We start from the raw sequence: 24,164 nt of genomic DNA on the forward strand, positions 1-24,164 counted from the left end.
TGAGTCTTTGTTCATGTGCTTGTGAGTTTCACCTTGCAAAAGTCTAAACAAGCCACATTTGCAAATTGTTACCAGTTGTTACTAGTGGTGTGTTCAGCTTGTGAGATGTGGGAGTTCTGGGAGACATCCAGTCTCCCTGATAACTACATCTGCACGAGGTGCATTCAGCTGCAGCTCCTTACAGACCGTGTTAGGGAACTGGAACTGCAGCTGGATGACCTTCAGCTCCTACAGGATAGAGTAACAAGGAGTTCATAGATAAGAGCTACAGGGAGGCAGTCACTCCAAAGCTGCAGGAGGCAGCTAGCTGGGTGACTGTCAGAAGGACAGAGAATAGTCAGGTAGTGCAGAGTACCCCTGTGGCTGTTCCCCTCAATAACAGGTATAACACCTTGGATACTGTTGGGGGGACAACCTACCAGGGGAAAGCCACAGTGACCAGGTCTCTGGCACTGAGCCTGGTCGTCTGATGCAGAAGGGAGGAGGGGGAGAAGAGGAGGGCGGTAGTGATAGAGGATTCCACAGTAAGGGGGGCAGACAGGAGATTCCGTGGACGTGAAAGAGACTCTCGGATGGCATGTTGCCTCCCGGGTGCCAGGGCCATGGACATCTCGGATCGGGTCCACAGCATTCTGAAAGGGAAGGGTGAACAGCCAGAGGTCGTGACAATGGCATAGGTAGGAAAAGAGATGAGGTCCTGAAGAGGGAATATAGGGAGCTTGGTAGGAAGCTGAAAAGCAGGACCTCAAGGGTAGTAATCTCTGGATTGCTGCCTGTGCCATGCACCAGTGAGGGTAAGAACAGGATGATTTGGCAGATGAATACGTGGCTAAGGAATTAGTGCAGGGTGCAGGGTTTCAGATTTGTTGATCATTGGGATCTCTTCTGGGGAAGGTACGACCTGTACAAAAGGGACAGGTTACACCTGAACTGGAGGGGGACCAATATTCTTGCAGGCAGGTTTGTCAGAACTGTTGGGGAGGGTTTAAACTAGTTTGGCAGGGGGATGGGAACCAGAATAATAGGTCAGAGGTTGGTGCATTTAGTGTACAAGTAGATGCAGGGCGTAGAAAGACTGTGAGGAAGGATGGGCATTTGAAAGAGCAAAATTGCAGTCAGCTGGATGGGCTGAAGTGCATCTACTTTAATGCAAGAAGAATCAGGAACAAGGGTAATGAACTTAGAGCGTGGTTAAGTACGTGGAACTATGACGTGGTGGCCATTACAGAGACTTGGCTGTCGCAAGGGCAGGAACGGCTGCTGGATATCCTGGGGTTTAGACGTTTCAAAAGGGACAGGGACAGAGGTAAAAGAGGTGGGGAGCGGCTTTACTGATCAGGAACAGTGTCACAGCTGTAGAAAGGGAGGACGTCCTGGAGGGATCGTCTACTGAGTCTGTGTGGGTGGAAGTCAGAAACAGGAAGGGAGTGATCACTCTACTGGGAGTATTCTACAGACCACCCCCCCCCCCCTCCTCAAATAACAGCAGAGACACTGAGGAGCAGATCAGGAGGCAGATTTTGGAGAGAAGCAAAAATAACAGGGTTGTTGTCATGGGTGATTTCAACTTCCCTAATATTGATTGGCACCTCCTTAGTGTAAAGGGGATAGATGGGGCAGAGTTTGTTAGGTGTGTCCAGGAAGGATTCCTGACACAGTACGTGGACAGGCCAACCAGAGGAAAGGCCATTCTGGACCTGGTACTAGTCAATGAGCTGATTAGGTTTCAGATCTCTCAGTGGGAGAGCATTTTGGACATGGTGACCATAACTCCTTGGCCTTTAACATAGCCTTGGAGGGGGATAGGAGAAGACGATATGGGAAGGTATTTAACTGGGGGAGGGGGAATTATGATGCTATCAGGCAGGAACTTGGGTGCGTAAACTGGGGACAGATGTTCTTGGGAAGTGCACGGTAGAAATGTAGAGGTTGTTTAGGGAGTACTTGCATGGAGTTCTGGACAGGTTTGGCCCATTGAGGCAGGGTAAGGACGGCAAAATTAAGGAACCACGGTTGACAAGAGACGTAGAATATCTTGTCAAGAGGAAGAAAGAAGCTTACCTGGAGTTTAGAAAGCATGGATCAGACAGGGTTCTGGAGAGTTACAAGGTAGCCAGGAGGGAGCTTAAGAATGGACTTAGGAGAGCTAGAAGGGGGCATGAGAAGCCCTCAGTGAGTAGAATCAAGGAAAACCCCAAGGCATTCTACACGTATGCGAAGACTAGGAGGATGACTAGAGTCAGGGTAGGACCGATCAGGGTTAAAAGAGGGAACGTGCCTGGAGTCGGAAAAGGTAGGGGAGGTCCTTAATGAATACTGCGCTTCAGTATTCACCAGTGAGAGAGACGTTGACGTTTGCGAGGATGGCGTACAACAGGCTGATACACTGGGGCACATCAACATGAGGAAAGAGGATGTGCTGGAACTTTTGAAAAACATTCGGATAGATAAGTCACCGGGGCCAGGCAGGATATATCCAAGGTTATTATGGGAAGCGAGGGAAGAGGTTGCTGCACCTTTGGCAATGATCTTTGCGTCCTCACTGGCCACAGGAGTAGTGCCAGATGATTGGAGGGTGGCAAATGTTGTTCCATTGTTTAAGAAAGGGAGTAGGGATAACCCTGGGAATTACAGACCAGTGAGTCTTACATCAGTAGTGGGCAAATTACCAGAGAATATTCTTAGAGACAGGATGTATGGGCATTTGGAGAAGCATACGCTGATTTGGAACAGTCAGCATGGCTTTGTGAAGGGCAGGTTGTGCCTCACGAGCCTGATTGAACTCTTTGAGGATGTGACAAAGCACATTGATGAAGGTCGAGCAGTGGATGTGGTGTACATGGATTTTAGTAGGGCATTTGATAAGGTTCCTCATGGAAGGCTCATCCAGAGGCATGGGATCCAGGAAAACTTGGCTGTGTGGATTCAGAATTGGCTTGCTCATAGAAGACAGAGGGTGGTAGTAGATGGAGCGTATTCTGCCTGGAGGTTGGTGGCCAGTGGTGTTCCGCAGGGGTCTGTTCTGGGACCCCTGCTCTTTGTGATTTTTATAAATGACTTGGAGGAGGATGTAGGAGGGTAGGTTAGTAAGTTTGCTGATGATACAAAGGTTGGTGGTGTTGTGGATAGTGCAGAAGGTTGCTGTAGATTACAACAGGATATTGATAGGATGCAGAGCTGGGCTGAGAAGTGACAGATGGAGTTCAACCCGGAAAAGTGTGAAGTGATACACTTCGGGAGATCGAGTTTGAAGGCAGAATACAAGGTTAATGGCAGGACTCTTAGCAGTGTGGAGGAACAGAGGGATCTTGGGGTCCACATCCATAGATCCCTCAAGGTTGCTGCACAGGTCAATAGGGTTGTTAAGAAGGCATATGGTGTGTTGGCCTTCGTTAGTCGGGGTATTGAGTTCAAGAGCCGCGAGGTAATGTTGCAGGTCTATAAAACTCTGGTAGACCACATTTGGAGTATTGTGTTCAGATCTGGTCGCCTCATTATAGGAAGGATGTGGAAGCTTTAGAGAGGGTGCAGAGGAGATTTACCAGGATGCTGCCTGGATTGGAGAACATGTCTTATGAGGATAGGTTAAGTGATCTAGGGCTTTTCTCTTTGGAGAGAAGGAGGATGAGACGTGACTTGATAGAGGTGTACAAGATGATAAGAGGCATAGATCGAGTGGACAGTCGCAGACTTTTTCCCAGGGTGAAAATAGCTAACGCGAGGGGACATAATATTAAGGTGATTGGAGGAAGGTATAAGGCGGATGTCAGAGGTAAGTTTTTTTTATACAGAGAGTGGTGAATGCGTGGAATGCACTGCCTGCAGAGGTTGTAGGGGGCAGATACATTTGGGACATTTAAGAGATAGCCACCTGAATGATAGAGAAATGGAGCACTATGTGGGAGGGAAGGGTTAGATTGATCTTAGGGTAGGCTAAAATGTCAGCACAACATCATTGGCTGAAGGGCCTGTACTATGCAGTTATGTTCTACGTACAAATGGACCGACTAATGTCTGCCCAAACATTGTAGCAAGAGTGTGGCAGACAGACTGAAAACACACATGGCAGAGTTAGTCCAGAAAGGGGAAATCAGTACCTGTGAAATCAACAGAACAAGCGAGGTAAGTCCCAGAGGCAGCAGTGAGACCAGCAGGACTAGCAAAATCGAGAGTGGGCAAGTATAAAAGGAGAGGCAGGTGCAGTGGGAGCAGCCATTTTGAGAAGGACCATGAGGTCAAAGTGCTGCAGTTGAGGTCAAAGTGCAGGCTTTAATGAGTGTCAGACTTCAGTGAGGAGGGTGAGTCTTAACCAGGTAGATTTGTTTTGTCTTTCTGTCCCTGGTTATTATACCTGTGGGAATTGTGTCCAGCTACATCTCCTGTCAGATCACATGGAGCAGTTGCAGCTGCTGTAGAGTATCCGGGATGCAGAAAATGTGGGAGATAGAGAGCTTAGTGAGTTGGTCATGCTACAGTTCCAGAAAGAGAGGAGACGGGTGATCAACAGGAACAGCAGTAAGTGCCTGCATGTAATGCAGTAGGTCTCCTCTTGTTGTCCTTTCAAGTAGGTATATCACTTTGGATACAGTTTGGGAGGGGGGGGCCTCTCAGAGGGAAGCAGCAGCAGCAGCTGCCAGGTTTGTGGCTGCATAGTTGACTCTGATGCACACAAAAGGGAAGGAAAAAGTCTAGGTTAGCAGTCATGGTGGGAGATCTGTTAGTGAGGGACAGAGATAAGCATTTCTGTGGCCAACAGCGAGACTCCACAATGGAATGTTACCTCCCTGGTCCTAGGGTCAGAAATGTCTTGGACTGGGTACAGACACTCTGAAGGACATGGGAGAACAGCCAGAGGTTGTAGTACACATCAGTACTAATGGCATAGGTATGAAGAGGTTTGAGGTCCTGCAGGTGATTTTAGGCAGTCAGGCAGAAGGTTAACAAGCAGGACCTCTATGTTCATAATCACAGGATTATTCCTTGTGACACATACTAATGAGGGTAGAAATAGAAGGTTAAGACAGATGAAAGCATGGCTAAAGAGCTGGTACAGGAGGGAAGGCTTTAAGTATTTGGGTCATTAGCATCACTCCTGGGGTAGCTGGGACCTGTACAAGAAGGACAGGTAGCACCTAAACTGGATGGGACCAATATCCTTGCAGGGAGTTTTACACAGGTTACGTGGTTCAAATTAACTTGGCAGGGTGGGCGATAGGACATATTGCAGTGGTGCAGCAGGTGGAGAGAAAAATGTAGAGCAGGTCCAATAGGCAGAGCAGACAGAAGTAGTTGAGGAAGCATGGGCACAACTGCATTGACTTTAAAGCAAAGAGCCTTACAGGTAAATTGGATGAGATTAGAGCATTCATCAGCACTTGGAATTATGATGTTATTGCAATCACAGAAACATGGTTGAGGCAAGGGAAAGGCCAAGGCTGGCAACTTATATTCCAGGCTATAGAAGTTTCAAATGTGATAGAGGAGAATGAAAAAGAGGAGGTGGGGGGGGGGGGGGGTGTTGCACTACTGGTTAGTGAGAACATAAAGGCAGTACTTAGTTAGAATATGCTGAAGAGGCCAATGAGGCCATATGGGTAGAATTTAGGTATATGAGAGGAGCTATCACCTTGTTGGCCCAGAACTCTTACTAACTCTCTTTTAAAAGACTCCCACTTGTAAGCTGTCATTTTACTCGCAAGCATCTGCTGCCAATCTACTTTTGCCAGGTCCTCTCTTACACCAGGTGGCAATGTGGTTGAGGCCCTAAATTAATACTTCTCATCTATATTCATCAAGGCAAAAAGATAGTGAGTTCAGGGAGGGTGTGAAAGCTGGGACACAATGATGGGGAGCTTTAAAAAGCAAACAAAGGTCGTTGTGATTGAATTCATGGTATCCAGTAATGTATTCAATATAATGCATAACTGTAACTACTGTAATAGTTGATATTATAAATAAATGATGTTGAATTTTCTGTGAATAGTTTGGTGTTTGGAATAAGCAATGTGATGAAGCAACAACTGCAGAAGAAAATGTGGGGCCATATGCGCAGGAAGCTAATCTGGAGAAGTGATCCACTGGAATCATCAGTACCTGGAGCAGATGCCTCAGATGTTAGGTATTGCTCTTATAGGCAAGGCGGCAAAGAAACTAAGTGAATTTTTGATTGGTACAATTCATAACTATGTTTATATATATATATATATCTTTATAAATAATGCTTTACTTGTACAAGTTCATAACTGTAAATAGTTAACTGTAACATTTGATGTATGAAAATACTTGATGGATTACATACAGTTATTGCTTTTTATAAAGGGGAAGCAATGTAGTGTATGTAAGAGTAAGAATTAGTGTACCATGTACATGACATTTGATATATTTTTGTACCAGACACTGCCACCAGCTAAGGGTCACCTAATTTCATTAAAGGATGTTCTGTTACTAGCTCTACCTCTGTTATTTGCCTTTGGAAGCAGCATCATTTATGAGCATGCAGACACTGTATTCTCCAATGGGTTATTGGGCATTGCTTCAGGGGTATGCTGGGGATACAGCTGTGAAGCATAAAGCAGAGAACCTTCATGATCCCACCATTCACACCACAGCTGTGCTTTAGCCAACTAGCACATATCGCTGTCACACAAATAGACAATGGGCAGTTCAAAGCCAGACGTTCCAGACCCAGATCCACTAGAGGTCAGCGTCCAAAACCTTGTGCAGTCTCCTCCACTGAAATCAACAGCCTTCCCCCTAACCATGGAAATAGCACCGCGTAAGAGCAAAGGCACACAGAAGAAAGGCACTAACGGAAATACAACAGTAGTTGGTTGACCACAGCAGCTCTTGAACCCTTTTATATCACCACCTCCCTATATCTCCAATACCCCCCAAATCTCAATCATCTCCGACCACATTTTGTCCCCCGCCCCACCAATGCCTTAGCTGCTACTGAATCTTGATCCCATTTCTGAAAGCCTCCCGTAAGGTGGTAATCCAATCTCTAACCTCCCCCTCCCGCCCCACCCCCATTTAGAGGTCTCGATCTTCTCTCTAATTTCCCCTCCATAAGTCCTGATGCCCTCTCCCAAAAGTCACCACCTTTGCTGCAATGTCCTCTGACACTCCCAGCAGTCCTCCTTCCAACCCTCCCTCTACCAATGTCATGGATCGGTTGATCTTCTTGCCAAATACCTCCCTCAGTCACTCGGAGACACAGGAAAGACTGCAGATGCTGAAGATGTGCAGCAACATATACAAAATGCTGGAGGAACTCAGCAGGTCAGGCAGCATCCATGAAGGGAAATGAACAGTCGACGTTTCGGGCCGAGACCCTTCATCAGGACTGGAAAGAAAGAGGGCAGAAGCCAGAATAAAGGGTGGGGGGAGTGGGAATGATGTGAGAAGCTGGGAGGTGACAGGTGGAAGGGGCAAAGGGCTGAAGAAGATGGAATCTGATAGGAGAGGGCAGTGGACCATGGAATAAAGGGAAGGAGTTAGGGAACCAGAGGTGTCATTTATTGCATCCGGTGCAGCCTCGCCTACATCAGTGAGACCTGACACAGATTGGGGGGGAGCGCTTCAAAAAGCACCAGCCGGGATCTCCCAGTGGCCAGCCATTTTAATTCCACTTCCCATTCCCCCACTGTCACGTCTGTCCACCTCATATTCCATCTGGGTAGTCTCCAATCTGACGGCATCAACATCGATTTCTGTAACTTCCAGTAACCACTCCAACCGTTCCCACCCCCCCCCCCACCCCTTTGTTTTACCTTATCCCTCTGGCCCCATTACGCCTTCTCTTTCCCCTCCCCCACCCTCACGACCTGGCCATCGTCCACACCTTCCTCCCTCTGGTTCCCCTCCCCACCTCCTTCCCTTTATTCCATGGTCCTCTGTCCTCTCCTGTCAGATTCCATCTTCTTCAGCCCTTTGCCTCTTCCACCCACCTCCTAGCTTCTCATATCATTCCCACCCCCCCCATCTTCCCCCCCTCACCTAGATTCACCTATCACCGTATCCCCCCCCAACTGCTTGTGCTCCTCCCCTCCCTCCACCCTTTTATTCTGGCTTCTCCCATCTTTGTTTCCAGTCCTGATGAAAGGTCTCAGCCCAAAATATCAACTGTTCATTTGCCTCCATAGATACTGCCTGACCCACTGAGTTCCTTCAGCACTTGGTGTGTGTTTCCACAGTCACTCCTCTGGTTCCCTTCCTCCAATAAACTACAATCTCCACAATCCATTTCCCCATCTTTCTCCAAGATCTCGACTCTATAATGCATGCACGGTAGAACATCCCAGCCTGGACGTTATTCAGGAGCTAAATCAAAATATGCCGTGGGCCAAATCTGTCTCCAACTGTAATCTGGGTGACCAAATCTTACAGCATAATAGCCACATCAGATCTCAGTTTGGTCTTTAATCAGCATGAGTTTATTGAACAATAGATCAGCAACAAATACATTTCACCCCCCCCCCCACCACCCCCAATCTTTCATGCAAGGCCAGCATACCTATACCTAAATGTTCCTGAGTGGCATCCATCAATTGCTGTGTTCCAGATCTGACAGATTTAAATATTTTTTGTCCCAGAGAAGATGGAGCAATAGCAATACATTTCCAATTCAGGATGTTGTGCAGCTCAGTCACTGCATCCTCATGTGCCTGCTCCCTTCTCCATTGTGGAGGTTGCAGTCTCGTGAAGTGCTGAGGGAATACACCTTGATTGCACACATTGCAACCACAGTGCACCTGTAGTGGAGGTAGGATGGTGACTTATGCCAGTCAAAGCAGCTTTGTTGTTCTGAATGCTGTGAATTCATTGAGTGAGGTGAAGCTGTACCTCCGGGCCAGAAGTGTCGACACACCAGATTTATGCCTTGAAGACAGTGGAATACTTCGAGAGTTGGGGGACAAGTTAAGCATTACAGAATACCCAGCCAGGTCTCTGGTCAATGACTTCAGGAATATTGGTGGAAATTCCACCGAATATCACGGGGAGGTGAATGAACTCTCTTGTTGAAAATAGTCACTCGTCTTAATCAGAGCCTCGCGTTGCCTTGGTCTTGCTGCAGACAGACACACCCTTCTTCATATGTCAACACCATGCAATCATCGGCGATCTTCCCCACTTCGGACCTTTTTGCTGGAGGGAAGATCGCCGATGAAGCGGTTGACAATGACCGGACCCAAAACATTGCCTTTTGTTGTTATCAATTAAATGAGCTTTAAATCAGAGAGCATGTAGTTGTTCACACTCGGTCACGTCACAGCTTTTCACTAATTCACGTAAAGCACGCTGTACAATAGGATATGGAGAAAATGCTTTAATGTACATCGGTAGATGAAGCGGTTCTCATGATTTAAGCATATCTGCCGATTCAGAACGAAGCTCGTTGTCATTCGACTCTTTGTCCCGTTTCTCTTTTAAGCTGCTATTCATTTGTTCAAAGACTTTTGCAAGATTTGCAGCTTTAAATCCCGTTTTAAAGTTCCGAGCAGCGAAAGCATAGAGGATAGGGTTAACACAGCTACTGATAAAAGCCAGAGCCCCGGCAGCTTCCTTTAATTGGAGAAAAGTCGAGTTTAATCTACCAGAGAAGCCGGAATTTGAATTCTCTGTCAGCAGTGCAGTAACCCTGCAAATGTTTACTGCGTGAAACGGTAACCAGCACAAGACAAACGCGATCACAATGCTTGCGATCAACTTCCCCGCTCTGTTTTTTCTTTGACAGCTCATTTGCTTTATTCTTTTGGAAATGAAGCTGTAAGAAATAATTAGTGTGATGAAGGGAACTAGGAACCCCGCCAAGGTTGTCAGCAGGAGAAGCCCTATCTCCTGTTTACCGGAGGAGTAGACTCGGTGCATTGGACGCCCTTCTGCATCGAACTTGATTTCAAGAGTCATATTAGGTACAGCGAGAAGCAAAGATAAAACCAAAATGCAAATAATTACGTTTCTGATTCTTGCTTTCTTCCGCCACTTCTGGATGGCAAAGGGCCGGAGAACTCCCAACAGACGCTCCAAACTCATCACCATGATGAGGAACACGCTGGTGTACATGGAGGCGAAGATCAGGTAGAGAGTCAGCCTCCAGAAGAAAACTCCAAAAATCCACGCGACGGCGAGGGAGTAAATCCAAAATGGCAAAGTGGCGAGGACCACAAAGTCTGCCACAGCCAGAGTCAAGATCAGCATGATGGTGGAAGATCGGCGTGTAATGTTAAAAAGGATCGTGCATATCACGATCAAGTTCCCAGGTATTCCAATGAGGCATGCCAAACTGAGAACAACGCAAGCCACTGCCCTTTCCACTGGCAAATGAGTTGGCAGGCTCTCATTGTTAGCCACAGTTATATTGGAAATCAGCATTTAGATCATTTAGTCCGATTACTTTAATAAAGTAAAATCTGGCGGAAAATTACTTCCCCTGGAAACGAAGAGCAGCTTCTTCTGGTGAACTTGCATTTGTTTCGGTGGTATATGAAGGACGTACCATTTGCCAAGAGCCCGCCAGTTGATCAGAAACAGGAACTCGGAGCACAAGAGAAAGAACTTGAAATGCAGAGCGGGTGTCTTTCGTGCTACAGAATTAAGCCACTGTCACAACGCAAGTAACGCGGCAGCCAATGTTTGCACCAAAGAGGTGAAAGGAGGAAGAGTGTGCGATTCAGTCTCAGCTGTTGCACCGCTGTTATTGGTGGAGCGGTCAAAATCAAAGAATGACAAGGTACCAGATTGGAGGAGTGCAGAGATCCCAAATGATTCTCTAGCGAGAGGAAGACAGACAGTGAGGCGGAAAATCTGAGAACTGTGCTTCGAATTCAAACAGTGAACACTGTCAGACGGGTTGCAAGTGCACGTCAGTCAGCACTGGGGGCAAGGGGAGAGCGGATTTAGCGTTTGGGTGTGGGCCGTGGGGTTTTGGATGACACAGGTTTACGGAGGGTGGTGGGTAAACTGCGGGAAAGTCAAGGAGGGAGAACACCTTCAACAGTGGTTGTAGATTAGTGGTGGTAGAGGTGGGTTCGGGCGATATGAAGGCACCGGTGGGGATGGGATTGATACGCAACTGGAAACTCAACTCAGCTTCAACGAAAAGGGGAGAGTTGGTGGTTAGAAAATGATGTTTGTAATTGAGCTTGGAGAAAATGAGATTAGTCTTCCCAATATTTAGTTGGAGGCAATTTAAGTTCATCCAGTATTGGCCTTGGAGGTGGTAGAGAGGTGGTGGTGAACATAGAACAGTACAGCACAATACAGGTCCTTCGGCCCACAATGTTGTGCCGACCTTTAAACATCGCCTAAGACTATCTAACCCCTTCCTCCCACATATCCCTCTATTTTAAATTCCTCCATATGCCTATCTAGTGAAGAAAGAAAATTCTTGGTGATGATGGATTAACTTTAAGAAGGTCATTGGAAGAACTCTTCCAGTCTTCTTCCAAGCAGTGCTCTGGCATCTGATGTAAATGGCATCTGAGAGGCCAGCCCAGATGCAGTTTCTTATCACCTCCAACAGTGCAACAGTCCAAATTCAATAGCTTCTGAAAACAGACACAAGGGCCATCATGGCCGATTCACCACATTTACTCAATATCTTCCATTCCTGACTGGAAGAGGCCAGAGGCAGAAAGGTTGAATGCCCTGGTCACAGACAGACACTGGTGACACAGCCCTTGTTCCCGTCAGGTACTGCAGATGGTGGCAGATTTCAGTATAGAAATCCCCATTGGCAGGCATCATACATGCTCTTCCTTGCTGAGCAGCATGGAGGATAGCTCCTGAGACTCTATCGGAGGAGAAAGAAACCTTCACTCTCTTCCACCAGCCCATCCGAGTTTATGTCTCCTCTGCTCTTTCTAGGTCAATGATCCCAGCTTCGGGACATCATTGTAGTTCCTCAGGGCAGTGTCCTGGGCTCAACCATATTCAGCTGCTTCAATAGTGATAATCCACAAGGTCAGAAGTGGGGATCTTCAGTGAATCTTACACATTGTTCAATTCCATTCACAACTCCTTGGCAAATGCCTACATAATGCAAGACCCAGACCACATGGGCTGATGGGTGGTTAGTAATATTTGTGCTACTAAAGTGCCCAGCCATTACCCTTAAAGACTATCTGCAAGAAGAGTGTTTAAACACCTATGCTTGACATTCAATGGCCTTACCATTACCGAGTTCTCCACCATCACATGCTGAGACGATCAGCATTGACCAGAAACTCAACTCAACACGGTAGAGTAGGACAGGCACAGTAGTATAGCAGTTAACATAATGCTATTACAGTGCCAGCGACCCAGGTTCAATTCTGGCTGCTGTCTGAAAGGAGTTTGTACATTCTCCCCATGTGTCTGCGTGTTTCCTCCCGGTGCTCTGGTTTCCTCCCACATTCAAAGACCTACAGGTTAGGAAGTTGTGGGCATGCTAAGTTGGCACCGGAAGCATGGTGACACTTGCGGGATGTCCCCAGAACACTCTATGCAAAAAGATGCATTTCACTGTATGTTTTGATGTAAGTACCAAAGCAAGTCAGAAGGTAGGTATCCTGTAGAGAATGACTCACCTTCTGACACCCCAAAGCCTTTCCACCATCTGTTAATCAGAAGTGTGATGGAATACTCTTCACTTGCCTGGACGAGTACAATTCCAACAACTCTCATGTAGCTCCAATTCAATTGTGTAATGGATATTTTAAAAAAAGTGTGGGCATTACTGACAAGGCCACCATTTGGGGCCTGTCCCTAGTTGTCTTTGAAAAGGCAGAGGTGAGCTGCCTTCTTGAACCACTGCAGTTCCTCTGGTTAACATACTTTCATGATGACATTTCCAAGATTTTGACCCAGCAATGAAGTGCCAGTCACATATTTCCAGTAGTGTGCAGTGGTTTCCAGAAGTGGCCAATTTGTTTGGTACACCCATCACCATTTAAACATCCATTAACTCCATCAATGATGCATCATGGCTCTGTGTGTACATCTACAGAGTGCACTGCAATTACTTAACTGGTCTATTCCAAAAGCACCTCCCAATCCTGCAATCTCTGCCACCGAGGACAAGAGCAGCAGCTGCAAGAGAACATCACCACCTAGAGGTTCCTTCCAAGTTGCACTTAAAATCAGTGGTGACCAACAAACGGTGGCCTTGCCAGCAAGACCCACATCCTGAAAACCAATTTTTAAAAAAGTGTACAATACAACTAGGTTAGATTAACAAATCTATTATCCAGAGAAAATTTACAATGTTGTATGGAAATACAAACCAGTTTTCTATTTCAAACAGTCTGTGGGTGTTTAATCTCCGATTAGTAATGATTTGTATCATGCCCTGTTTCTGTGTGCTCAACAATTCAATTTTTTTGAAAAATAAAACATGAACATAAATAGAGGAAGTTATAACATGGATTGCAACATCTGCAATTCTCTTTGTGTTATCTCCTGAGCTGTTAACATGTGGAAAGTCTGCATGTATAAAGCAAATATGTCACCAGCCCTTCACTGCCAAGTCTAAATCCCGGAAATGCCATCATAGGAGTATGTCAATTCAAGGAATTGCAGTGGTTCAAGAAGGCATCTCACCAACACCTTCTCAAAGGCAACTGGGGATGGGCCACAAATGCTGGCCTTGTCAGTGATGTCCACACTCTGAGCAATAAATAAATTTTAAAAAGATATCTATTACTCAACTGAATTTCTCAGCCCAAGAGTTACGCAGATTCACTGGCACAATGTATTTGTTACAAAGAAGCAATCCTTTAAAAAAAAAGCTCCCAAGATAATAATTCAGGTTGAGTTGCTGATTTATCATCCGAATGTTACAGATTACCACAAATCGGTACCTTCTTGAACCACTGCAGTTCTTCTGCTGCAGGTGAGCCGTTCCAAGATGTGGTGCTGCTGATGAAGGACTACCATTCTATTTCCAAGTCAGGCTGTGAGCAACTTGGGAGAGAACTTGCAGGGGGTGGCATTCACAAGCAACTGCTATCCTTGTCCTGCCAGGTGGGGTTGGAATTTGCTTTGGCTTTACAGATGCCACATGCTGCAGCAATGGTAGGAGTGAACCCTCGGGACAGTGAAGGGTACTGATTAAGCAGGCTGGATTTTGAAAGGCTTCAAGACTGTTGTTGTAGCTGCACTCATTCAATGAATGAGAGAATATTACAGCACATTGGTAACTAGTAAATAGTGGAAAAGATCTAGGGTAACAGGAACTGATTTAATCACAACAGGAAGCCTAGCCTGACCTGTTTTTGTAGCTACAGTACAGCTAGACTGATCAATGGCAACGTCCAAGAATTTGATGGCAAAGGACTCAGCGATGATAATGTCATTGAATGATGTGTATATTGGAGCTGGTCATTGCCTGGCACTTTAGTGGTGTAAAAGATTATCTCCCACATATCATACCAGGTCTGATCATTTCATGTCCTGCTGCACATACACATGGATAGAATGCTTCATTTTGCGAGTAGTTGTGAAGTGTAAAACTTAAACATTTAAAAAGATTACAGATTAACTAAAGGGCTGATGAATAATACAGGCAACATTTTTGAGAAGCAATAATCATTAAACAGTATAATAGATGGGTTTAACAAGTGCAGTTTGTATTAAGTGGAATGATTTTACCCACCTCGAAATAAGCAGATACCTTTGACCTGATGTCCTTAAGGGGCTGTCTTGCACAGATTCACCAGGAAAAGCTCCAGCTTTCTTTCTCTGCCCTCTTTCCAAATTCTGCCATTATGGCGAAAAGACCATTAGGACAATCACTGATTTAGGTACATCCTTCCCCAATTCCCTCATCCAACTGTAGGAAACAGGTGGCAAGGGTTGGCTGCCAACAATCCGTGCCTTTGAAGGCTTGTTTCTTGGAGATGATCATGGTCGCAGCATCTGAGGACCTGGGCATGTCCTATACTCATCAGGTGTGGGAGGTAAAGGTGCAAACTTGTGACCGGGGTTCCGCTCTGCTAAGTTTAGAATTTCAGGACTACAGTCTACTCCTGAGGTCTTAACTTTCATTTGAGAGAAGGGGCAGGTGAAACAGCAAGAGTGCAGTCAGGAGTGACGGCAGGTGTGCAAGCAACAGCAGGGGCAGAGTGCTCCAGGGACTGGGGTCAGGAGCGTGGAGTGGAACAGGGATCGGATTTTGACGAGGAGCTGAGGCGGGAGGACAGTCTTGAATAGAGACAGGGATTGGCCGGAAATGGGGGCAGGAATGTGACCAAGAATGGGGCTGGGAGTATGGCCAACAGCAAGGGCAGCAACAGGAGTGTGGTTGGGAGTGAGGGTAGTACTGCAATCAGAAACAGAAGTAGGAGTGAGGGCAGGAGGTAGCTGCGAATGGGGGCAGGGAGTTGGGCAGGTGTATGACCTGGTACCAGTGCAAGCATGGGTCCGTGGGTGGGGCAGATGTATTCCACATTATAAGAAGTCACACACTCTTCAATATCAAGTTCAAGACCTGAAATGTGTGGACACTCCCAAAATCTACATACCCAAACTCAGGACATCGCCACCCTGAGTGAGACGATGAGCAGGACCACCAGGTCAAAATCCAAATGGGTGGGGACACTTCCCCTGGAAGGGCAAACCCAAAGAGGAACGCCATCTTCATGGGACAAATCTTGAGCTAATCTGCAGCTCAGTGGCTTCCTCGTGAACCTCTTGACTCTCCAGCTCTCTCTAACACAGAACCTGGACACCATAGTCATCTGCATGAGAGGCCGATTCCCAGAATCTATGTATGTAACTAAGGATAACTCTACTCCAACTCTGAGAAACCCTGGCCCACATCCTAGTGGGAGCAAAAACTGATCCTGCTGTAGAGACTTCACAAAACACTTTTTCTGGTTGAGATACAAGAGGCATGGCAACCAGGAAAGCTAAAAGAGAGAGAATCTCTGCTATATTCTGGTTTGATAAGATTGATGGAGAGAGATCATTGATTAACATCACAAAAGTGACCGTGATTGCAGGAAGGTCACCTGGCACTCCAACCAGATCAGACTAACAACAACTTAAACCACTGCACCTTCTGGAAGATACCAAATCGTTAATGAAGTGGTGGGCAGCATTTGGATCACTGCTGCAGAGAGGGAAATCAGCTCTTCGAGGAAGCAGTAGTAGCAAATTGATTTGGAGATTAGCTGGCAACAGCTTGATTTTATCATTGTTTTTGTCATCTTCTGGAGAAATGCAATAGGACGAGAGCTTACTAGAATGTGATGGAAATAATGAGACAAGGAAAAACATTGACATTTCTTGATCAACAAACCACAGGTGCTTGAAGTCTGAAATACAAGCAGAAAATTCTGGAAACATTGACCAGATCAGGCAGCATCAATAGAAAAAGGAAAAGAGTTAACAATTCTGATGAAAGATTATTCATCAGAACTGAGAAAGTGAGAAAACAAGTTAGTTTTAAGTTGCAGCAATTGGGCGAGGGAGGGACAAAGGAGAGAGCAAGAGCAAATAAAGATACGAAAGCCACGTGAGGTGGCACTGAGTGGAGGTGTTAACTGGGGTAGGTTTGGGATCAGACAGTGGGGTTGGATGGATCAAGGAGTATGGGGTATTGAGTGTGGGGTGTTAGTGTAGTGGTAAATGTGGGGTGCATTGATAGGGGGAATCATGACTCTCCAGCTCGTTCTAACATAGAACCTGGATGTGATAGTCATCAGCATGAATGGCCCATCCCTGGAAACTATGGATGTAACAAAGGATGAATTTACTGCAACACTGAGAAACCCTGGCCCACATCCCAGAAGAAGACAAAAAACAATCCTACAGTAGAAACTTCACAAAACACATAGTCTGGTTGAGATACAAGAGGCATGGCAACACGGAAGGCTAAAAGGAGAGAAAATCTCTGCTATAGGCAGGTTTAATAAGATTGATTGTGAGAGGTCATTGTTTAAACATTACAAAAGTGTCCCTGATTACAGGAAGGTCACCTGGCACTCCAACCAGACCAAACTAACAGCAAGCACCTTCTGGAAAACGCAGGTGTCCTCAGTCAGATTCCAAATTGTACATGTATTGGTGGGCAGCATTTAGATCACTGCTGCAGATGGAAACAAAAAAAACCTCTCAGAAGCAGCAGTGGCAAATAGATTTGGTGATTGGCTAGCGACAGCTTGATTTTATCATTATCTTTGTCATTTACTAGAGAAATGCAATTGGATGAGAAGCTGAGAGCTTATTGGAATGTAATGGAAATAATGAGACAAGGGAAAATATTGACATTTCTTGAAAAATCAACAAATTACAGATGCTTGAAATCTGAAATATAATGAGAAAATGCTGGAAACATTCACCAAGTCAGGTAGTATTGATAGAAAAAGAAAGAGTTAACAATTCTGATGAAAGATTGTTCATCAGAACTGAGAAAGTGAGAAAACGAGCTTTAAGTTGCAGATTGGGTGAGGGAGAGACAAAGAGAATATCTCTGAAGGGAAAGGCCAGGTGATCTCAATAATTTTGGAGCCATCTGGTTAATGAAGGAATTAGAGAGAAAATAGAAAATGAGAAGGGGGGGGGGTTGCAGCAGGGTCAGCGAGTGTTGAGTGTGGGTGGAGGGTTGGTGAGTGTGAGGGGTCAATGATTATGGGGGAATTGATGAGTGCTGGGGGTTAATGAGTGGGGGTGAGTGTGGAGGGGTAGTTAGTCTGGGGTGGGGTCAGTGAGGCTGAGAAGTATTGTTCAATAAGTCTCAGGGATAAGTGTAGGGGTCAATGAGTGGGGGGGAAATGAGTGAGTGGGAGGGGTCAGTGAGCGAAGGAGGGTTTGGCCAGTGTGGGAGGGTTCGGTGACTGGCTGTGGGGTGCACTAGTGTGAGGAGTGTTGAAATGATTGAGGGCAACTGTCCTTTCACTTCCACCTGCCACAGATTCAACCTGCAGCCCTGTCCTTTGGCCAGCTTAGTCTGTGCGGTCTGCCCACCACTCTCAGTGACGCATGTTCCAGACCCCACCCAGAGTATGTTTTGTGTTCTCCTGCTACCTTCAGTGCTTCAAGTATTGTTGAACAGGGTAGATCATGGACCCAGTAGCTGGCTGAGGACAGTCAGTGATCATCAGGAGGTGGCTTTCTGGTCCACATTTCACCTGACAACTCCTGGGTCTGGAATTGATGTTTGGACTCCCAGAGCTCCTTCCATTCCCAGGTATACCATCGTACTGCCACAATTGGTGCATCTGTCCTGCCTCTGAGACAGGCCCTATCCTGGGATTGGGGTCCAACACTTTGTGATGAATGTTTGTGTGTGCATTACTGTGTCAGGCTGCTGCTTGACTTGTTAGTGGGACAGCTCACTTGGTTTAACCATTCCATGGATGTTTCTGACAGCAACTTTACCACATGGACTGTGTTGGGAATGGCTTTACCATGTCAAAATTTAGAGCCTCAGTTTATGGGCCATCCATTTATTCTTCCTCTAGCTCAGTGTAGCAGTTATATTCCAACTGCATGTCTCACTGGACTGCTACCGAGTCAACCAGCTTGCTGGGTCTGGAGTCACAAACAGGACAGTGGGAAAAGGTGAGCAGATTTTCAGATCTCCACCCCCCCCCCCCCCACCCACCCCACACAATAGTTTTGTGGTATTCATTAGTAATGGTTGCCTATTTCATTAAAATTGCAGATTATTAACTGAATTTAAATTCTAAACTGCCGTGGTAGAATTTGAACTCGGGTCTCTGGATTGTTACTCCACACCTCTGGATTACTAATCTGATCATTTAAATGTCACCACCACCTCCATGTACTGTATCAAAACAGGATTGGGAATATTAACAGGATTAAGGGGAAATATAAAATAGAAAAGCAGACACGCTTTCTTGGTCACATCATCAAAATAAAACTCAATCGTTCATAAGACATGATCTCCCACACTCAAAGCCACAATGACTATCCCTAATCAACATGTATGTACACCTTATCCCTCAGAATCCTCTCCAGCAGCTTACCTACCACAGATGTTGGACTTACTGGTCTACAGTTCCCAGGTTTTTCTTTGCCACCCTTCTTAAATAAAGGCAAGACATTCGCTACCCTCCAGTCTACCAGCACCTCACCCGTGGCTAACGGTGATGCAAATATCTCGTCCAGGACTCCAGCAATTTCTTCTTTAGCCTCCCACAGTGCTCTTGGATAAACCTGGTCAGGCCCTGGAGATCTATCTAACTTCATACCCTTGAAGACATCCAGCACCTCCTCTACCGTAATGCAGACTGTCTCCAAGACCTCCCCATTTACTTTTCCTAGCTCCGAAGTCTTCATATCTTTCTCCACAGTAAAAAACAGCGGAGAATATTCATTAAGGACCTTGCCCATCTCCTGCGACTCCACGCAAAGGTGTCCCCTTTGGTCTTTGAAGGGCCCTATTCTCTCTATTTACTGCTTTTCCTATAATATACTTGTAAAATCTTTTTGGATTCTCCCTGTCAAAGCTATATCATGCCCCATTTTTGCCCTCCTGATTTCTTTCTCAAGTACACTTCTGCATCCCATATACTCCTCTGGAGATCCACTTGATCCCAACTGACTATACCTGACCCATGCCGCCTCCTTTTTCTTGATCAGGGCTTCAATATCCCTCATCATCCAAAGTTCCCTACTCCTACCAGACCTGCCCTTCGCTCTAACAGGAAGATGCAGACCTTGAGCTCTCAGAATCTCACCTTTAAAAGCCTCCCATTTGCCTGTGATCCCTTTGCCTGCAATTGACCTACTCCAATCAACCTCTACAAGCTCCTACCTCATACTGTCAGAATTCACCTTGCCCCAGTTTAGAACTTGAACCTGTGGACCAGTTCTGTCCCTTTCCATAACTAGTTTAAAACTAATAGAACTATGGTCACTGGTCCCAAAGTGCTCCCCCCACTGTCACCTCAGTCACTTGCCCCACCCCATTACCCAAGCATAGGTCAAGCTTTGCCCTCTCCTAGTAGGGAGCTCGATATAGCCCAAGGAAACTTTTCTGAACCCACTTAACAAATTCCACCCCATCTCAGCCCTTAACAGTATGGCAGTTCCAGTCTATGTTAGGAAAGTTAAAATCCCCTACAATCACAACCCTATTATTCTTACAACTCTGCACAATCTCCCTGCATATTTGTTCTTCTCATTCCCGTTGACTATTTGGGGGCCTACAGTACAATCCCAACAATGTGATCATCCCTTCTTATTTCTCAACCCCACTCATAAAGCCTCACTGGATGATCCTTCAGTAATTTCATCTCCGACCACTGCTGTGACATTCCCTTAATCAAAAATGCAACTCCCCCTCTCTTTCCTCTGCCTCTTTCCTACTTGAAGCACCCGTACCCCACAACATTAAGCTGCCAGTCCTGTCCCTCCCGTCACCATGTTTCTGTAATGGGTATAATATCCCAGTCCAATATAGCTATCCAAGTGCTAAGTTCATCCACATCACCTGTCAGACCTCTTGCATTGAAATAAATGCAATTTAATCCAATAGGCTTTCCTCGCTCCTTGCTGTTCATCTGCCTGTCCTGCCTATTCAACTTGCTGTCATTGACTTCTGCATCACTTTCTATCCTCTCATTTACCTCCCTTCTGCCTAGAATTCCACCTCCCTGCCAAACTAGTTTAAACCCACGCCAGTAGCACCAGCAAACCTGCCTGCCAGGATATTCGTCCCCTTCCAGTTCAGGTGCAACCCATCCTTCTTGTATTGGTCATCTCTGCCCCAGAAGAAATCTCAGTGGTCCAGAAATCTGAATCCCTGCCGCTTACAGTAAGTTTCAATTCCTCCTATTCTTACCCTCATTAGCATGTGGCACTGGAAGTAATCCAGATATTACTACCCTCGAGGTCCTGCTTTTTAACTTCTTCCCTAGCTCCCTGTATGTACTCCACAGGACCTCATCCCTTCTACCCACATTATTTGTGCCAACGTGCACAGTGACTTCTGGCTGCTCACCCTCCCCCTTGAAAATGTTCTGCAGCTGCTCGGAGACATCCTGAACCCTGGCACAGGGAGGCAACACACCATTCTGGAGTTCCTTTTGCAGCCACAGAATCTCCTGTCTGGCCCCCCCCCACCCCACCCCCTGCCCACCCCCACCCCACCCCCCACAATCACTATAGTCCCATATGCCTTCACTCTTCCCTGCTGAACCTCAGAGCCAGTCCTGGTGCCACAGACCTGACCACTGCTGCCTTCCCCTGAACAGTGATTCCTGCCCCTTCACCAGTATCCAAAACCATATTCTTGTTTTCAAAGGAAATGGCCACAGGGGAATCCTGCAGCCTCTGTCTGCTCCTTTTCCCTTTCCTGGTGGTCACCCAACTACTTTCTGCTTGTACCTTAGGTGTGACTGTATTGCTAAAACTCCCATCTATGATACTCTCAGCACCTCAGATGATCCTAAGTGTGTCCAACTCCTTCATGCGGTCAGTCAGGAGCTGCAACCAGATGCAGTTGCCACAGTTGCAGTCTCAGGGACACTGGAGGTCTCCCTGATCTCCCACATCCTGCAGGAGGAGCATGCCATTGCCCTAACTGCCATCCTGACAGCTCTAAGCCTAAAAAGGAAAATTTGAAGAACCTTACCTGCACCTCTGCTGACCAAAGCCTCACAAGCCAATGCCTCTTTGCTTGCCCCTCAAACAGTGGCCCACTCTCATAATGGCTGCTCTTGAGAGTCTCCTTTCTTTTTATTGGCTGATGTCTAACAATTAGCCAATCAGAAATGCTTTTTCAATAAAAGCTCCTTTAGCCAATCAGAATGGTTCTTCTTTAAGCTTCTTGCTGCTGCTCCAGCTCCTGGCTCTCAGACCTTTGAAATGAATGGAATGATGGCTTTTTTTTGGCCACTGAAACATTTCACTCCTACCAAAATATAAATTTTTACTATTTAAAATCCCAATTATAATCACATGGTGGAGTTGGGTAGCAAAACCATTGACATCACCTCAGCTTGCTTTTGCTTCAATAGATTGCAGTCATTACTTAAACAACACCATTGACTTGTCCATCACACTTTCTGTGAAGAATTCCCTGTTATCAGTGCACAAGGTGTCTCTCACCAGTTTGAAGATCTCCTGCCTTATTCACGGTCATGGTTTCATTTAAACTAAAGCCATAAAGCAACCTTTTGTGTTGCCTAGTATTTTATATCCTTGATGAAAATGTCAAGTGCAGCTTTAGAGAACAAGGCCAACATAGGACATAGACACAGTACATGGCTCTTCTCTGTATTGCATTGAATGTTTAAAAAATCTTCCTTATTTCTGAGTAACCTGAGGACAGAACGTACAAGCAAATGATTTCTAAGATCTGGACTTCCTATTTCTATTCCCAGAAATCTACTACCAGCCTCTTTTGTTCGCTGGTTGAAACTTAAATGTATTAAGAACTACAAATTAAATAACAATGAAACTATGATGGTGGATCTACTGGCAGGCCATATCACTCAAAAATGGGGTTTCAGAAAGAATTAGGAAGAACGTAAGGGAACTAGCAATACATACTGTATTTTTTAATATTTAAAAATCCCTGCAAAGAAAATAATGCCAAAGCGAATTGAAGTTACTCTGACAACAAAGGCCAACTGTGAAGGACATCCAGTGGATGGTTTAATAAGTCAAATAAAATTGCCATTCAGAAATCAACTGCCGATCAGAACAGCTTAGAGTTTGTATTATCTGCTCTCACCTGCTGGGCACAGAATGTAATTCAGGCATCAAGGAATGGCATAACATGTTAAATTATTATTGCTCTAACATTTTATGATACATGACAATATAGATTAACATTATGTTGCTCATTTATATTGTACATTACATAGATTGTTAATATTGTAATGAATAAGATGGCATTAATTTCATATGAGTAAAACTATTGCTGAACATAAAATGGTTTAATTACTTCTGAAAAACTGCACATATAATTAAATATCTGTTCAAAATTCTTTGGATAAAATATTTAGATTAGTTTCTTAATTAATTCACCTATCAGTTATTTCAGCACAATCTCTCTGTTCAAACCCATTTAACAGGAGGTTGGTACAAGTTCTTTCTTGGTTTGAATACCAGGTAGTTTGCAAGGAAAGGTAGTTTGCAAGTCCCCACCAGCATTTTTTTCTTTTTTCCCCCCCAATTATGAAATTAAACAATAGGTCACCAGCACATGAATATTAATGTCATTGTTTCAACTTTCTCTCCCTGCTCTTTCAGCACCTGTTTTAAAATAAGTGGATTAAAGCCTCTGCTAAAACAGCCTGCAGCAGAACTCGAGGCAGTTAGAGTGAGCACTTATACTTGATAGAGGTCTTGAGTTTGCTTCCAAAGAGGCAGAAAAATAAATCTGAACACCTGTTGTGGTGCTTTCTGTTCCAGGCAAAGAAATGGTATGGTCTAAAATAGTAACTGGACCTCAATGAACATATATAGTCAAGCGTCATTGGCTTTATCCATGTTTCTTTTTCTTCATACTGGGAATGTAACAAAGGTTGTTCTGTATTTTTTTTAATAGGAAGGGAATTAAAAATCTAAAAATAAATACTCCCTAATAAAAATCAGCTATTTAATCTAGCATCCCATTACCTTGCAAGTAATTTAATTTCCAATAAAGGGCAATTGGGACTCTGATTTTAGATGAGATTTCATTCAAATCACTTTCACCTGACCTTAAGCCACAACACAATTATCTGCAAAGTAGGACACACACTGAAAAGAATCAACAATACAAAAGAATGTTATTGCAGTTCGAGGTAATTCATTGTATCTGAAGTGTATAATAAGACAGTTCAAACACCTTTCCTTGGTATTGAATGTATAACCATCCACATGACCCTGAATATCAACAACCTTGATGTGGGAGAGGGGACAGTTGGTTGTCAATATTCACCAGAAACTGAATTATACCATAAATGCTCTGGCTACTATAGCAGCAGAGGGGCAGGGAATCCACTTTCCACTCCCACCCCGGGTTCACTTGATCAAGAAAACATTCAATGCTTCAAGTTGAAATTACTGACCTTTATAATGGAACTCAATGCCAACACCAGAAAAGGCTTTGTCTTTAAATCCAAATGGATTCCCAAAAGTCAAAGGCAGTTCCAAAAGTGTGCTAACAAAATTTAACTGTTTTAGCTGTCTCAGCCACAAACACACAACTCACATTTATG

At 45.2% G+C, this 24,164-nt stretch overlaps 1 protein-coding gene across 1 annotated transcript in view; it reads right to left on the minus strand.

Moving 5' to 3' along the window:
• LOC127577480 (uncharacterized) overlaps positions 1 to 14,336 on the minus strand; it is a 52,075-nt gene extending 37,739 nt beyond the window's left edge. Inside the window, exons 1-2 of the mRNA XM_052028705.1 lie at positions 14,271 to 14,336; positions 9,379 to 10,374 (exon numbers count right to left, since the gene is read on the minus strand). Coding sequence (XP_051884665.1) covers positions 9,379 to 10,374; positions 14,271 to 14,336 — 1,062 coding nt within the window. The remainder of the gene's footprint in view (positions 1 to 9,378; positions 10,375 to 14,270) is intronic.
• Positions 14,337 to 24,164: the final 9,828 nt, after the last annotated feature.

Source organism: Pristis pectinata, chromosome 13 (genome assembly GCF_009764475.1).
Source record: "Pristis pectinata isolate sPriPec2 chromosome 13, sPriPec2.1.pri, whole genome shotgun sequence".
NCBI lineage: Eukaryota > Metazoa > Chordata > Chondrichthyes > Rhinopristiformes > Pristidae > Pristis > Pristis pectinata.